This window comes from Barbus barbus (assembly GCF_936440315.1).
Source record: "Barbus barbus genome assembly, chromosome: 34".
NCBI classification, from domain to species: Eukaryota; Metazoa; Chordata; class Actinopteri; order Cypriniformes; family Cyprinidae; genus Barbus; species Barbus barbus.
Window position 1 is genome coordinate 8942282 of NC_136762.1, and position 17201 is coordinate 8959482.

At 35.0% G+C, this 17201-nt stretch overlaps 1 protein-coding gene across 1 annotated transcript; it reads left to right on the forward strand.

Moving 5' to 3' along the window:
• Nucleotides 1-361: 361 nt before the first annotated feature.
• hsph1 (heat shock 105/110 protein 1) lies at nucleotides 362-17133 on the forward strand. The gene is made up of 19 exons (XM_079392648.1): nucleotides 362-521; nucleotides 3586-3755; nucleotides 3980-4037; nucleotides 4126-4266; nucleotides 5087-5209; nucleotides 5549-5648; nucleotides 5733-5866; nucleotides 5952-6196; nucleotides 7568-7796; nucleotides 8320-8426; nucleotides 8587-8720; nucleotides 8837-9036; nucleotides 10357-10464; nucleotides 10681-10818; nucleotides 12522-12647; nucleotides 13063-13170; nucleotides 13517-13636; nucleotides 15658-15819; nucleotides 16262-17133. The coding sequence occupies exons 2-19, from the start codon at nucleotides 3649-3651 to the stop codon at nucleotides 16436-16438; spliced, it is 2517 nt and encodes an 838-aa protein (XP_079248774.1). The 5' UTR covers nucleotides 362-521; nucleotides 3586-3648; the 3' UTR covers nucleotides 16439-17133.
• The last annotated feature ends 68 nt before the right edge of the window (nucleotides 17134-17201 follow it).

A 17201-nucleotide genomic window follows, 5' to 3' on the forward strand; every position in this document is an offset into this window, starting at 1 on the left:
TATTTAAAAACAATGTTAACTAACTTAGATTTTAAAAAAAGTAAACATTTGTCCTTCCGAACCACAATAACATACTAAAGTAACGATTCAATCGTTATATTTGTGAAAACTGATAATGAAATGTCAAACTAATCGATTTAAAAACAAATGTTATGTAGAATGTTATGTAGAAAAGTAAGCATTTGTCCGACCTCGACGCAATTAAAAAAAAATAATAATTATTATTAGATTTGTGCAAACTGGCACTAAAATATTGAATTAAACATTTGTCTCGTTGAACTAATAACAAACCCCTCGACGCCATTGAAATAACGACAGGAGATAATCTCGTGCGGTTACCACAGCAACACATCCGACGCTCAGAGCTCAGCAAATACAAAAAGCTCTGGAACTGTGAACGCAATCACACCGAGCAGGGCCGCTGCTACTGCGGCTGGAAGTTTCTGGAAAGTTCGCTGAAAAGCGGTATAAATGGGTCGCGCGCTCTCGATTACCGACAGTGACTGGACTGACACGTATTAGCGGCATGGCTGGACTGGCCATAGGGCATACCGGGCATTTGCCCGGTGGGCCGATGGTGATTTTCGTCTTTTGCGGGCCGGCCGGCCGGCGATGTTTTTTTTTTTTTTTTTGTAACGTTATAGGTGGCAGATTGGCCAATTGGTCATGATCGACTCTGGGCTGGACCAATTACAGCCGAGGAGGTCAGATGCACCCTCCCCCTTGCAACGGCTCAGCAATCATATATCATTGCTGAACAAAAATGGAGAACAAAAAACGCAGGAGCAGGAGCCGAAAAAATTAGGGCCAAAAAGAAACTAGCCCTTCAGGCAGATGCTGCCAAATGTGCTAAAATATCACAGTTGTTTGGTGGCTATAGTGGAGCTTCCACTTCAGTAAAATTAGCAAGTGATAAGAGGCCAGCAGCCGCAGGTTGAAGAGGGAAAGGGGAGGCAGGAGGAGGAGAGACCCGAGGCGGCCGCCGGTCCAAGTGGCAGAACTGAACTTGAGGTAAGTAAAACCATAAAAAAACTTATAAACCAAGTAGGTGTAGCTTATTTTCGTTGTGCTTGCTAACTTTTTACAGTCAGTTACAATAACTCCTACTGTGTACTAGTTAGCATGATGACAGAGTTTCTATGCTGATGCTATGATGTTACTGAGAGTGAATTATTGATAAGGTTAGTTAGTATGGGTTGCCAAACGTAAAAAACGTAATCGTCCCGTATTCAGAGAAAATATTACGCGTTACGTATTGAGGTGAAAAGGAACGCGATTTGTCCTGTATTTCAGCTAGAATGAAAAAAAAAAAAAAAAACACAAAGCTGGAGTTATCCTGTGTCTTTACGCTGCGCAGCTGCCTCGGCTTCTCTCATTCTCTCCCCCTCCTTCTCCTGTTGATCAGCTGATCGGTTTATCAGCTGTTTGCTGGAGCCACAGCCATAAAAGCTGCTAGTCATGATTGGTTTGGATATGTGAGAGAGAAACATAAAGGTGAAACCAGGAGATGTCCTTATTGAATCATCAGAGTTGAACAGGTGATGGAGAAACAGGTTTATGTTTTAGGTGACAATCCACAGACGATTTGTCACAAATGGCCCTCTTGTTGCAGATTTGGCATGGTTGGACCCCAGGAAGTTTAGCCAAGTCAGAACAGTTTCTCTTCCTAGTAATGCACTTCAAAACCTAAGCACATGTCTCCTCAAATTTGACAGCATGGCTACAGTAAATAACCTTCAGTCAGAACTGAAAAGTTTTGCTGGACAGTGGGAAAGGCTTAAGACATCACATGTAGATGACTACAGGACCAGAACAGCAGAGGACAGAACTGAAGAATGGGACGAAGGAAGTGAAATTGTGACCAAAATCTGTGATTCTTGCAAAAATTGCCCACTGTGCTGCTATCAAATTCTCAGGCGGTTCAACATGCTGTCTGATGCCTACCATCTCCTTGGGCTGGCATACAAGTACCTGCTGACCCTCTCTCTCACTCAGGTTGCCTGTGAGAGAACATTCTCTACACTCAAGTTCATTAAAAGCAGACTCTGAAGCAGCCTGTCTGGAAACAGGCTGGAGATGTTTATGCTGATGGCCACTGAAAAGGACATTCTCATGTCATTGGACTCCGACATGGTCATTGACAGGGTAGCTGAGAAGAGTGACCTGCTGAGAAAGCTGCTTTTGTAACCTGGTTAGGTGAAATAAAATTATCAAAACATTCCTAATTATGTATCAGTTAAGATTAAATTCAACTTTATTGTTATTGCCTAAAAGTAAATGAATAGGTTTAGTATCTATCTTCACTTCAAACATGTCACATGCTCAGAAAATGCTTAGAATGTGTCCATCTTAATAGGTTTTAATGCATAAGACAGTAGATAGAATAAATATGAGATTGGGGTATTAGGCATTTATAAACATGTTTTCTTACAGCCTTAATCTGTCTTTGTTTCATTTCAGACTGTCAGTCAATTTTGGAAGCCTGAAGTGGGTTCATTTTAAGTAAGTACTATATAGAATATGATTCAACCATTTCTCTAGAGTAAACATACCAGTACTGTCATCGTCTGAAAAAATCCATTAAGTGCAAGTCTTTCTCACCCTTCGCTGTCTGTCCTTTCACTTCTTAAAGGTTACCATATGTTAAGATATGTTCAGTGTTGCTGCTGTGGAAGTGTTGTGGGGGACTTTTTATTGATGCAGTGAGTAAATAGTCTTTGGTGATACAATTCAATCACAATCTATCCTTAATAGATTTTCTTATTTATCTAATCGTTGTTCCTTTCTGTCCTGTTTTTCAGGGTCTAATCATCCTTTAAGGGGTTCTCTAGACCATGCAACTGTTTAAGTTCCTACGTAAGTACTACTGTATATGATTCAGCTATTTTTGTGGAATAAAGATACAAGTACTGTGATCATATGAGCAAGTCCAACAAATGCCATTCTTTCTCACCCTTCTCTGTCCTTTCACTTGTGTCCTGTTTTTCAGGGTCCCATCATAATTTCTGAAGAAGTAAGTACTGTATATGATGTCAGTATTTTCCAACATTTTCTAGATACTGTACCAGTACTGTGTGTAAAATGGCATCAAAAATTCAATTAAGTGTTATTCTTTCTCAACTTTCTTTCTCTGTCTCCTTTCACTTTTTAAAGGTTGCCATGTTTAACAAAATATTTTGTGCTGCCATGCTGTTTGTTGATGTGGTAAATAAATAGTTTATGAAAATATCACTAAATCTGTAATTTATTAATTTTAATACTCATTAATGATCATGTCTCACCTCTAGTCTTCTCTGTCTTAATTTCAGGTTTCCACCATGTGTTGTAGATAGTTCAGGAGGTTAACTCGACCAAGCAGTCTTTTGTTTTCCACTAAGTACTGTTTAGAATACCAGAATAGGGAGGATGGTGTAGGTTTAAGTTTATTAGGTTGATACATATATACCAACAGGACCGTGTACATCACTGTCAGAACAGTGTTTGTTTTCATTCAAAGGCTTTATGGCTTTGCCAATAATACCTAGTGGGCCGGTCTCTAGTCAAAATGCCCGGGCCGATTTTTTGTCCCAGTCCAGCCCTGATTAGCGGGTTTGTTTATTTGTTTATCTGACCTGAACACACCGCTCGGCGCACGGACCGGAGAACAGAATGGCTGTCGTTGGCTTTGATGTGGGGTTTCAGAATTGCTGTATTGCTGTGGTCAAAAGCGGAGGAATCGAGACCGCGTCCAATGAATTTACAGACAGATGCACGCCGTAAGTGCTAATTATATAAAGAGATACAGCTTTCATGTATCTTCAGTGTATCAGATGAATATTGACACTCCATATGTGAATATCAACCTAAACTGAAAGTCAAGTACAAGTCTAGTTGATAAATTGCATCTTTCCTCATTTTCATGCACTTGTTAATGTCATTGAAAACTGAAACATGATGTACATGTGAGGTAGAATCTGTTCTTTGAATCCTTTTGTTTTAGAGCTGTTGTGTCATTTAATTCAAAGAACAGGAGCATTGGTAATGCTGCAAAAAACCAGGTGGGCATTCCTTTTCTCATCTGTGATGATGATTATGCATGAAGCAAACGTGTGCAGTATTACCATTCATATTGTTTACTTGCTCTAGATGATAACCAATACTGCGAGCACAGTCTCTCATTTTAAGAGACTACATGGCAGATTGTTTCAGGATCATGCTGTGCAAGCAGAGAAGGCTAGTTTACCATATGACCTGGTACCACTGAATCATGGGAAGATTGGAGTCAAGGTAAACACTGTGTTCATTAGTCCCATCAAAGGATCATTTAAAATGTAGATGGGTTTGTTTAGCAGTACATTAGAATTACATAACGTGCTCACAAATCTCATCTGTACTGAATGGGTACCATCAGATTTACAGCAGTCCAAACAGCTAATTAAATCATCACAATAATCCACTAGTAATTGACACCACTCCAGTCCATCAATTAATGTCTTGTAAAAGTAAAAAAAAAAATTTTTTAAACATCAAACTTTTGCATCCAGGTAAAATATATAAATATAATAAAAAATATATCTAAAAAGCCCTTTATCCATAATTATGCTTTCTCCAGGGAAATGTTGACTCATCTGAATCAGGGCAGAAATATGCACAGATCAAGAAAACAATTCAAAATGGTGGATTTTGTTGTGATAGTACGAGAGATCAACTTGTTCATTGGAGGAATCATTATTAAATGAATTATGGACTTGTATTTTGTCCAGAAGTGATGGTTTAAAGTTAAAACACCTTAATGGTGGATTTGTTTCTTCCAAACACACAGATTTTCACTTCACAATATATTCATTGATGTACTGGAGTCGTGTGGATTACTTGTGGATTATTGTGATGTTTTTATCAGATGTTTGGACTCTCATTCTGACGGCACCCATTCGCTGCATAGGATGTAAATTTCTCCATATCTGCTCTGATGAAGAGACAAACTCATCTACATACCGGATGGTCCGACAGTGAATGTGTTTACAGATTTAAAATTTTTTGGGGGGGTGAACTGTCATGTTATTTTTTTATTAAAGAATAAGATTGTGACTTTCATTGTCTTGATTAGGTCATGTACCTTGACCAGGAGCACCATTTCCATATCGAGCAGGTCACGGCTATGTTGTTGACCAAACTGAAAGACATTGCAGAAGCTAATCTGCAGAAGAAAGTGGTGGAGTGTGTCATCTCTGTACGTCTTTGCACTGAAGCCGTGAATATTGCAAGAAATAATTTATTTTCATGATATTTAATGGATACCAGGGGCATGTACCAGAAATAGAGGCTTTTAGTTAATTAGAAATTCTCCTAAAATTATTTATAGTGCTAATAATGTATTACAGTCATTTTTATTCTTGTCATCATAATATTTTAGAGAAAAGGCCTTGCTTTATTTTCATACAGCAGTAACGTTTAACCAGGCCCTTTTTAATTTGGACATAAACCACAAAAGTGCAAGCCACCAATCCGATGGTTTGTTTGTTTATTTGTGTCATTTCTTTGGCCATACAAATGATTTTGACACGTATAGATCCCCTCATTCTTCACTGATTCAGAAAGGAGGTCTGTGCTGGATGCTGCCAAGATTGCCGGCTTGAACTGCCTGAAGCTAATGAATGACAGCACTGCAGGTATCTTTTGAATTAATGAAACTCACAACAGCAGTGCCTTTGCCACATCCGAAGCAATGTTGACAGTGTCATTTATCATTCCAGTGGCGTTAAGCTATGGCATATACAAGGAAGATCTTCCATTCTGTGATGAGAATCCAAAGATTGTGGCATTTGTGGACATGGGCCACTCAGCTCTCCAGGTTTCTGTTTGTGCTTTCAACAAAGGCAAACTTAAGGTGAGTCTCAGTCAAAGTCAGACACTCGTGCAGATCCCCAACTTTGCATTTTCACGCACGTCAGTGAATGCTCTGTATTTTGCAGGTGCTGTCGACTGCCTTTGATCCTTATTTAGGAGGGAAAGACTTTGATCAGAGGCTGGTGGAATACTTCTGTGCTGAATTTAAGTCTAGGTACAAGATGGATGTGAAGTCCAAGGCTCGAGCTATGTTGCGATTGACACAGGAATGTGAGAAACTCAAAAAAAAGATGAGCAGCAGCTCCACAGACATTCTCCTCAACGTTGAGTGCTTTATGGACGATAAAGACGTATGTGGGAAAATGAACAGGTATGTGACTAGTGTTATTTAGAGCTATGAATTGTTAATGCACAATATATCTGTACCATATCAGTTATTGGCTGATACAAGAGGATTTTTGGAAAAAATACAAAATAAGACAATACAAATCCATTATTGTTTAGTATTTAAAGGGGTGTTTACACAACACTGTTTGCAACTAAAAATGGAAAGACTAAGCATTTTGGCCGTTTATTTACACAACAACAGCATTTTGGGGGCCTGAAAATGCAAATCTTTGAAAACACGTAGTGTTTCTTTACAAAATGACATCGACAACTACTGTCTCTTGGCATATATAATACAACTTTTTGAGTCGTTTTTGCAGATGTGTGTGAACGGGAATCGTTTTGACATTGTTGTCGTCTATACACAAAACTTAATTTTTTTTAGTACAATCATTGTTGTGTAAATGTATCCTAAATGTGCATGTAAATTTCTCGTAATTTTACATTTTAATTTCCTTTGCGTCTAATGCTTATTTAATACTTATTTTATAAACACTAACAATTTATTAACACTCTTAAATGTAATCTTTAGCAAACTTTAAAATGAACGTATATTTTTCATACTGCACATGTACTGTACACTTGTAGCATTTTAAATAATTGATTTTATGTTTTTGATGTTTTATTTAGTTATATTTGTAATTTATTTTTTTTAAAAAGTATAGAATTTTAATATCAACTTGTTATCGGTTTAACAATATTATGCATAACGAACATATATCAGCTTATCAGAATTAATTTTCACATGTAAACTAGCAAATTTCACAAAGAAAATATTTTTTCATTTATGTTTTGATGCTTAAATTCTTTTGTAGAATTTTGAACAAATTTGTATTTTATTTAAATAAAATAGCATAGAATTTTAATTTCTGCTATTTATCGGTTACCAGGCATGAACATATTTATCGTCTTATTGGTATAAGTCTGAATATCAGTGCATCCCTACTTTGATAGTACATTCATTAAGCTGCTATTATTTTATAAATAATCAAATATTGATAAACTGCATAATATTCATGTTATACTGTATTGGGAGCTGTCTTTTCCACTTAGTGTAAGTAATGCACATTCACACAAGCTTGAATTCTAATGTTTTTTTCACGGATTGTTGTTTTCCCAACCCCCCAATAATGAAATTTAGAAGTCCCCTGTTTATATTTTTTACATGCCTAAATTCTAATCTTAATTGGATATACATGTCATGATTAGCTGTCTACGCATGTCAAATTTGCAGCTAAATGCATGTCTGTATTGATGACATTGCAGAACTGCAATTAGGTTACTTGATTTGTGATACTTAGCATATTTGATCAACAAGCTAAGTCACAACTAAATGACTTCCTCTTCCACACAGGGCCAAATTTGAGGAGTTATGTGCCGACCTAGTCGAGAGAGTGATGGTTCCATTGATGACGGCTGTAGAAGAGGCTCAAGTGCGGCTTCAGGACATCAGTGCTGTGGAGATTGTAGGGGGAGCCACACGGATCCCTGCTGTAAAGGCCCAGATCAGTAAGTTCTTCAAGAAGGATGTGAGCACTACATTGAATGCAGATGAAGCAGTGGCCAGAGGCTGTGCGTTACAGGTAAGTGGTAACAAACAGCATAATTTGGATAATTTATTATTAGTGGAAGGGTGTAATAATGGGTGTGTCTGGGTAACGTGGAGTTTTTTTTAATTTATTTTTTAAGATTATTCTCACCAAGGCTTTATTTGATCAAAAACAGCAATATTGTGATATATTACAATTTAATATAGGCCTACCTATTTGCTATTTTGAAAACAGTTGTGCTGCTGTTTGTATTCTTGTGGAAACTGCGATTAATTTTTTTTTCAGGATTCACCGAACAGAAATTTCAAACCAACATTTATTTGAAATAAAATCTTTTGTAAATTCTAAATGAATTTTCTGTTACTTGATCAATTTAAAGTTCTTGCTGAAGAAAAAAAAAAAAAGCTTACTGGCCCCAAACTTTTGAGTGGTCATGTGTTTTAAAGGCATGTTGCACACACACTATATTTTGCAGAATGGGATAACTCTGAATCTGTTCAAAAATAAAATATTGATTGCTTGAAAAATGAATGTGCTGTATAATGTTTTTCCATAGTGTGCCATGCTCTCTCCTGCACTCAGAGTGCGAGACTTCACCGTCACAGATGCTATCTCATTCCCTGTTTCTCTGTCCTGGACCAGTGAAGCAGATGAAGGCAAATCGTAAGCTCAGCTCGCTACTGTACTTTATATCAGAATCAAGCCCAGGGAAACATGCTACTGTTTTCATTTTATTTGTTTAACATTAAACACTATCTATGTGCATAGGCTGTACTCTGCATCTCCCATACTAATGCACCTCTTACTTGTCCATACCTTCCAGCTGTTACGAGATATTTGGCAGGAATCATCCCTTTCCTTCAGCCAAAATGATCACGTTTTACAGGAACAAGCCTTTTGTTCTGGAATCTTTTTATTCGGATTTGACATCACTGCCCTTTCCTGAGGCGAAGATCGGTGAGAATCAAAGGGTTTCCCTTCAGGCCATAGTAGTGTTTATATTGTGGCATACTGATGATGCCATATCATATTTTGAATGTGTATTAACGCAAAGTGTAAAATGCTTTCCACAGCCGAATATAAAGTGCAGAACGTTCAACCTCAGGAGAATGGAGAAAAAGCCAAGGTGAAAGTAAAAGTTCAAGTAAACGCCAGTGGTATAGTCAGCGTGAGCTCAGCTACTATGGTCCTGAGGGTCAGCTCAAATGAATCTGAAACCACAGAAATAAATAAGATTTGCAGTCATGATGGCTCTGATGATATTGACATAGAGGTGGGTACTACATTGCGCTTGTTTCATTATCGTGAGTGTACTAACAGTAAAAGTTAATTAATGTGTCATGTAATTCTTGTCAATATTTTCTTTCCTAGATGTTATTCAGTCATTAGCAAAGGAATGCTGAATAAAATATTAAATTGATTTGAAGAAACATTGTTATACAAGTATACGCTGAGAAAAATAGTCAATAGATCTTATTTTCATCGTACCTCAAACATAATATTTAAAAAATTATGTAAAGATTGCTATATAAAAACTCTTAACTAGGACACAACAGCTCCAAATTAAAGTAGGATTCTGTAACATATGTTGCTAACCATGTTTTTGTTGCAGATATTTTTCTTTTTCAGATGTTATTAGTCTTTAACAAGTTGTTATATAATATATTCTATTGTTTTTTTTGTTTTGTTTTTTTAAATAAAAAGATTATAAGTAAATGTCAAGAAAAACAGTCAATGCAGCTTAGTTTTATACACATTAATACCACAAACTTTTTTTTTAAAGGACTAACACATAACAGTTTCAAATTAATTTTAGGTAAGTCTCTGTAATATTGCATGTTGAAAACCCAGTTTTTAATGTAAAATGGATGTTCAAGTATGTGCCAGGAAAGCCTATTTTCCAAACCATGTCTTTTGTTCGTTTTTATTTTTCTTTCTCCGATGTTATTCAGTATACTAATCCTTTTTTGCTGTACAAGAAAATTAAGAAAAACTTAGTTTAGCTTAGTTTTACACACATTCATATCTATAACTTAATAAAAAAAAATAATATATATATATATGTATATATATTTATATATATATATATATATATATATATATATATATATATATATATATATATACACACACACACACACAAGGACTATAACTCACACACGACAGCTTCAAACACATTTAAGGCATGAGTTTGCAACATATGATGTAAGCCAGGAAAGTCTCTTCAACTAATGCAATTTACCTAAAAATCGAACACCGCTTTTCTAAAAACCCATTAGAAATTCCAGAGGGAACCCAACTGAATTAGCTTCCAGGGTGCTCTACAAATTCACATCATTACGGAACAGCTATATTCAAGCTTTTCGTGGTGAAATGGGGGTGGGGATAAAATCTTTATATATATTAGTTTATAATACTATAGCTTGGGTAATGTATACTTCTCATAGTTATGCTTTATATGATCACTAACATCGTTGACTACCGGGGTTTCTACGAGGGTGACAGTGGGCAATTGGCTCCTTGTTCTGATGCCTTGTTGTGAAATAATTATGTAGAAATGTAACTATCAGCTCCCTGGGACTGTCATTTCTAGGACAAGATACAGGAGGAAAATATTCAGCTGTCGGTAGACAAAGAAAACCTGCCAAAAGCACAGTGTCCCCCCATGGAAAAAGAGCAGAATCAAACAGATGCACTGAGTGTAAGTGAGCTACAGTATATCTCTCACTTACTGCATTCTCGGTACATCTTGCTTTATACTGTATGTGCATATCAAATAGGCATGTTGATGTGCATCTAGTTTATGTAAAAACATTGTTATTCATGTCACATCTTGTGAAATATCTTAATATGTATTTCTGTCAGTTTGACTGACTGTTGTACCATTATGCTAAAATACATTGTCTGTTCTTCACAGATGAATGGAGAAGTAAACAATCACCCCCCTGATGCTAAAAAAGCCAAGATGAAGGTCAAACATGTTGTTCTGCCAATTGAGGAGACGTTTACCCAGCAGTTACCAAAGGATCGCATCAGCACTTACATGGAGCAGGAGGTACTGTTGACTAAACATTTGATTCCCTTGCGAAAAAGAAGTTTATTGAAGTGTGCTATTAGTATACTTCTTTTAAACTAAATATAGGAAAGTATACTTTTAGTCTACTTATGTACTTCTTAGAAATTGGCTTTATGTACTTCTCAGAAATATACTTAAAATGAAATTTAAGTATACTTGAATTATGCTTAGGAAAAAGTCTAAATATATTTGAGCTATACTTGTGCTCCTAGAATCCATGTTTTCATTGTTATACGGTAGGGGCGTTAGAACACATCTTCTATACAGAATAAAAAAAACACAAGTGAAGAAGAAACCGAAACAATAGATGTTTCCACATGTAATCTAACACGATCATCTGACATAAAACAGCATCAAAACTGTGTTAAATAAAATGTGGCCCAATCATGACTGTCAAGCTTTGGGGTGTTGATTAAGCTCCATCTACATTTTGATTATTCTGAATCCAATTCATATTCTTTTTTCAGCTTTTTGTTCAAAATGTTGTTTATTTCTCTTTTTTTATTTATGAAACTTATCCACATTCAAGTGTTTAAAAAAAAATAATGCATGAAGCTAGAATAAAATAAAAGCGTCTGCTAAATGACTAAATAAATATACTAGAAAGTGGGCCAATTTAGTCCCAAGGAGTATTAAAATAGTACACTTACAAGTATACTACTAGTACACTGATATTTGTATATTTACTACATAAAGTATACTTAAAATATACTTGAACTTTACTTAAGTATACTTAATAAAATAAACTTGAAGTATACTACTTTTTTGGTAAGGGTTAACATCATATGTATGCATCAGGTTTTAAAAGTCTGAAAATCTAGCATTTAAATCTAAATCATTTTATGACTTAAAGACATATTCAAGGAATATAAATATTTCTCGCTAATCGAATTAAAAAAAACATATGCACTAGTACCATTCAAAACTTTGGTATTGGTTAGAATTGTTTTTATATTTTTGAAAGAAGCCTCTAATGCCCACCTTTAGACTATTAATTTGATCAAAAATACAGAAATAACAGTAATATTGTGAAATAATGTTAAAATTTAAAAAACAACTTTTTATTTGAAAATGTAATTTATTCCTGTTGAGCTGAATTCGTCAACAGTCATTACTCCAGTCTTTAGAATCACATCACATGATCCTTCAGAAATCATTCTAATATGCTGATTTGATGCTCAAGAAACATTTTTTTTATGATCAATTTCAGCATTTCAGGATTCTTTGATTAACAGAAAGTTTAAAGAACAGTGTTCATTTGAATTACAAATCTATTGTAACATTATAAATGTCTTTACTGCCACTTGTTACACTAACATTCAAATTTATAATTCAGTAAGAAATTTTTTTAAATAAAAAATGTAAACAAAAGCACTTTTACTAGTGGTCTCAGACTTTTAGATCCCACTGTACATGTAACAGTTGTTTTAATGATGAAAGCTAAAGAAACATAGCTGTCTTTTAAGTATGAGATTGTTTCAGTAAATCTCAAATGATGATTCAAAAGCTGTGATAGATATTTTGTTAGCTTTAGAAGTGTGATTTTGGTATCTTGACAGTATGTGAAAGCCATAAACATGAATAAAGACATTCTGGTAGATTTCTGAATATCAAAGCTATTCAAAAAGCCATCAGTTATTCTCACCATCTGGCGCTCAATTCCTCTTCTTCTTTCCTGACAGAGCGAAATGATACAGCAAGACTGCCAGGAGAAAGAGCGTAACAACGCTAAAAATGCAGTCGAGGAGAATGTCTATTACTACAAACACAAGCTGGAGGGTCCCTATCAGCCGTTTATAAATGCTCAAGTAATGTATCTTTCATGCAGATTTTCCCAGATAACACGGCATTACCTGTAGAGTGACATGTAATCTATTTAGCTCACAGGGACTGTTATCAACAGACTGTGATTTATTCATAGCGTTTGTTAATGTGTTCATGTTTCAGAAGCCTGTTCCTAATTGCGGAATCTCTGAAGGCTATTTTCAGTTCATGCATAAATGAAACAAACTCTCATTCATTTAAATTAGTTAGTAGTTCATATGAGCTCTGCGGCTGAAAGGAACACAAATCTGAATGACGCATGAAACAAATGTATACTATATAATTGCACTGTCCTTGGAGCGGACCTGACTTACATTTCACTGCTGGTTATACTCTGTATAATTGTGTATGCGACGAATAAAAATCTTGAATCTTGAAATGCTTTTTTCTTCTCCCCAGGACCATCAGACATTCTCTGAGCTTTTAAATGGCACAGAGAACTGGCTGTACGAAGAGGGAGCAGACCAAGATAAGCAGACGTACATTAACAAGCTGGAAGAAATACACGTGAGTCATTTGTCCTCAAACACATTCGATCCTAGCCAAGACAAATTGATTTTGTGTTCTCTCAGAGATAACTGGACTCGTACACCGCGATAGGTTTAACATTTTGCTCTGTCTGATGTGCGGCCACTGTTTTGTGTTTTAATTGATTCGCGCTGTCTTGACAGCTCGTGGTGTTGGGATGGCATGCGTTTCGCTTAAAGGATAGGAGAGTCATTTGTGTAGCTTTCAAAACCTCTCTGTTGCACTTTAGGAAGAGCGCTAATTGGTTGCTGTGTACTGCACACCAAACAAATGCATTCATGCTTACAAACAGTGATGTATTAAAGCCTTTTGTTTTATTCAACAGAAACTGGGTAAGCCTGTGCAAAACAGATACCAGGAGTCCATACGGAGACCTAAAATGTTCGAGAAGCTGTCAGCCAAAATACAAAGCTACATGACTATTATGGAGGAGTATAAGAATGGAGTAAGAATAAGTTTTCGTCATATATCACATCTTATTTGGAATAATCATGCTCTGCAAGGCACTTTACAGCACATGGAGGCATTATTTTAAATCTCATGCAGTAACACAGTCAGATTTCAGCCATCAGTCTCTTACAACTGAATATAAATAGTGTCTGCTTTTACATTTATTCATTAAGCAGAAGCTTTTATCCAAAGGGCCTTATAAATGAGGAATGCAACAACACAGCAATTCATCCTAAGTAGATTGTAATATCAGAAGTGCTGCAAAACTTTCTTTTAAGTTCCTAAACTGACTAGAAATGTATTGTCATCAATGGTTGTGTGTTGTATTTAACGGAATACTATAGTAAATGTAAAGAATTAGGTAATGGTTATGTATCATTTAATTGTACATTCTTATTTACTCTATTTTTACACTTACTGTAAATTTTTTACCTTGCTGTAATCTAATGTTCACCAGGGTTATTATAGATAAGTAAGATATTAAAAACAAAAACAAAAAAATTCACTACTTGAAGTAAACTAAATGTCAGCTGAAATAATATATATATATTATTTATATATTAATACATACATTTTGCTATAAGTTTGATTGCAACATATAATCCTTGCTGTTGATAGTGTCCATCGTCTGTTTATTACGTCATTAACTGATATTTACCGTACATTTCTGCCATATGTACATTAACTTGACAGCCACCACTGATAAGCTACTACTAATATATTGTGTAGAATCTTTCATTTTCTGTAAAGCTGCTTAGCAACGATTTGTATCGTGAAAAGCTCTATACAAATAAACTTGAATTGAATTGAATATATATATAAAATGTAAAAATATTTAATTTTAGCCTATTTACAAAGCAGCATTTTTATTTTGTTAAACTATTATCATTAACTAAAACTAAAAATATTAAAAACATTGTCCATATAATATTTAAAAACTGAAAATGAAAAAAGCATGTAACAAAATGACTAAAAATGAAAACATTTCAAATGAAAACTGAAGACATTAACCAAAACTATAATTGTATAGAAATAATACTACAAATAGCATTGTTTTAACTTGATTTTCTAAAATAACAAACAAAAATGAATACAAACTATATAGACATTTAAAAAAAAGAAAAGCTAATAAAAATGAGGAAAATACAAAAATAATGATGCTCACTTAATCTTTAAAAAGATAATCATAGACAACTCTGTTAAAGGTGCCATAGAATGCATTGATACAATATTTTAAATTGTTCTCGGATATCTACATAGAAGGTGTGTGGCTTAGGTAAGGGCAAAAACTCTCCAGAAATGGTTTTACATGTGCATTTACAACCCTAGGATTTCTCCCTAGAATGAAACGGTCTGTTATTGGCTTATTTGGAAGGGTCATGAATAATAATGACCCACCTTTTTAGCAGGAGGGGGTTATTTTTTCTGTGTTTTTATATTGTAACTTCACATCCCCTGCACAGCCTGGAACATAACATTTCCATGATCTGTCATTTTCGCTGTTGTCCTCGCTTGTTTCTTCACAATACCTGCAGAACTTCTGATGGTTGGCTGGCGACTGGCCTAGAACATGGGCGGTAAATGCAAATGTTGGGGGCGTAACTATTAGTGATCCCGACTACTACGTCACAGTCAGTGTTATGTTCTGATTCGCCTGTTTTTCAGTGGTCTTTTTTATTTACGAGATTTACAGAAGGAGGAAACAATGGTGTTTGATGCTCACGGTATGCCATTTCCATGTACAGAAATCTTATTATTCAACTATGCCAAGGTAAAGACAGTTTTCCATTCTATGGCACCTTTAAATGTAATCTTTATCAAATCTCAAAATGAACATTTTTTCATTCTTATTTTAGTTTTTAATATTTTAGTAATTCATTTAGACAAAATAATATAGAATATTAACAAATCCTTGTGAACAACCATGGTATACTTTAATGCACTGTTAGTTTAAAAACCAGTTTAACAACTTTGTATAGGCATGCTTTAATATATATTGCGAACTTTCTCTCTCAGAGTGACAGTTACCGTCATATCGATTCCATGGACATGGACAAGGTCAGAGTGTGTGTTGACGATACACAAGTGTGGATGACAAACATAAAGGATTCTCAGAACAAACGCACACCTGATCAGGAGCCTGCCATACACAGCACTCAGATCAAGGAGAAATTGCAGGTAAGGAAAGACTAAAAGCTTCACAAAAGCATTTCACTGGGGTAGACACATCTAAGAATAACCTTATGTGTAATCAGCATTGATTTCTATGTCCGAGCAGCCACAGGGGGGTGGTGTTAGCTGTCTTTCTATGTCATCACTCAACTTTGAAATGCTTTTAAAAATCGTTTTTACTGTGAGGCATTTTTCTCTTTAGTAATAGAGTTCTAAATATATTTACACATCTGTAAAATTAATTATCGATTGATTGCCATTTCATTTACAGATTTTAATTTATATTTAAATAAATGTTTTTACATGTTTAATGTTTTTAATCACAAACCAGGATTTTTAAAGTAATTCATTTAGTAAGTGTGTTATTAAACCCCATTCATAATTAATTCAATTATATTTGCATTTGTTTACAATAGTATTACATATAATGTTTTCTACAATTCTCCAGGCACTCAACAACATTTGTGAGGAGGTAGTTTTCAAACCCAAGCCCAGAGTTGACTCTCCCATGGATGAAAACATTCAACCAGAGCGGCCACACAACAAAAAAAGCCCAGAAGATGTGACTATGGAATATACTGATTTTATTCAAAATGAAGCAAATAACAGCCATGCCAATATTTAACTGTTAATAACGGCTTATTATATTGGTAACGCAGTATGGCTGGATTGCATGTAACATGGTTGCTGGTGCATTATTCAGTCATATAAACTGATAAATAAAGCTTTTTGTTTATTATATTTGATGTTAATATGCACATATAAAACTTCAGAGCCTTTAATAAGATTTGTGCACTTTTAGTTCACCTTCATGTTGCTTTTTCCAAGTTTCCAAATTAATTCTATGAATGCAGTTTCAAAAAATAAAAAATTGAAAAATATATATAATAAAATGATTTAATGGCTGTTGTAGATAAAGAAATGAATAGATGTAGATGTAATAGCTGTCAACAAAAATCCTGAGAGAACAGCAAAATAACAGCTACTGTATTAACAGTTTTACTGAAAGAGATTTCATACTAAAACTGTGGCTCTAAACAAAGTGAAAGCTTCCAATATCAAAAATGGATATACAAGAGCTGCTGCTTTACGCTTGACTGTTCCGCTTTATTTTTGCTGTGCATTCAATAGGATATGTCATGTTAAATTCACAATTTATTTAGAGCACATACTGACAGCGATATCTGTGCAAGTGGAAATGCACCAGCTGTTTTTGTGAAATTTGTTGATGCAGAGAATTGATGTTTGTTTCTTTGTGTTGTGCCTAAAACTTTTGCTGTATGTTTGAAATCACAATCTAATAAACACCTCTAAAACTTCCTATTCCTTCCTATTTTTCTCTTAAAGGGATAGTTACTCATCCTCATGTTGTTCCAAACCTCTATGAC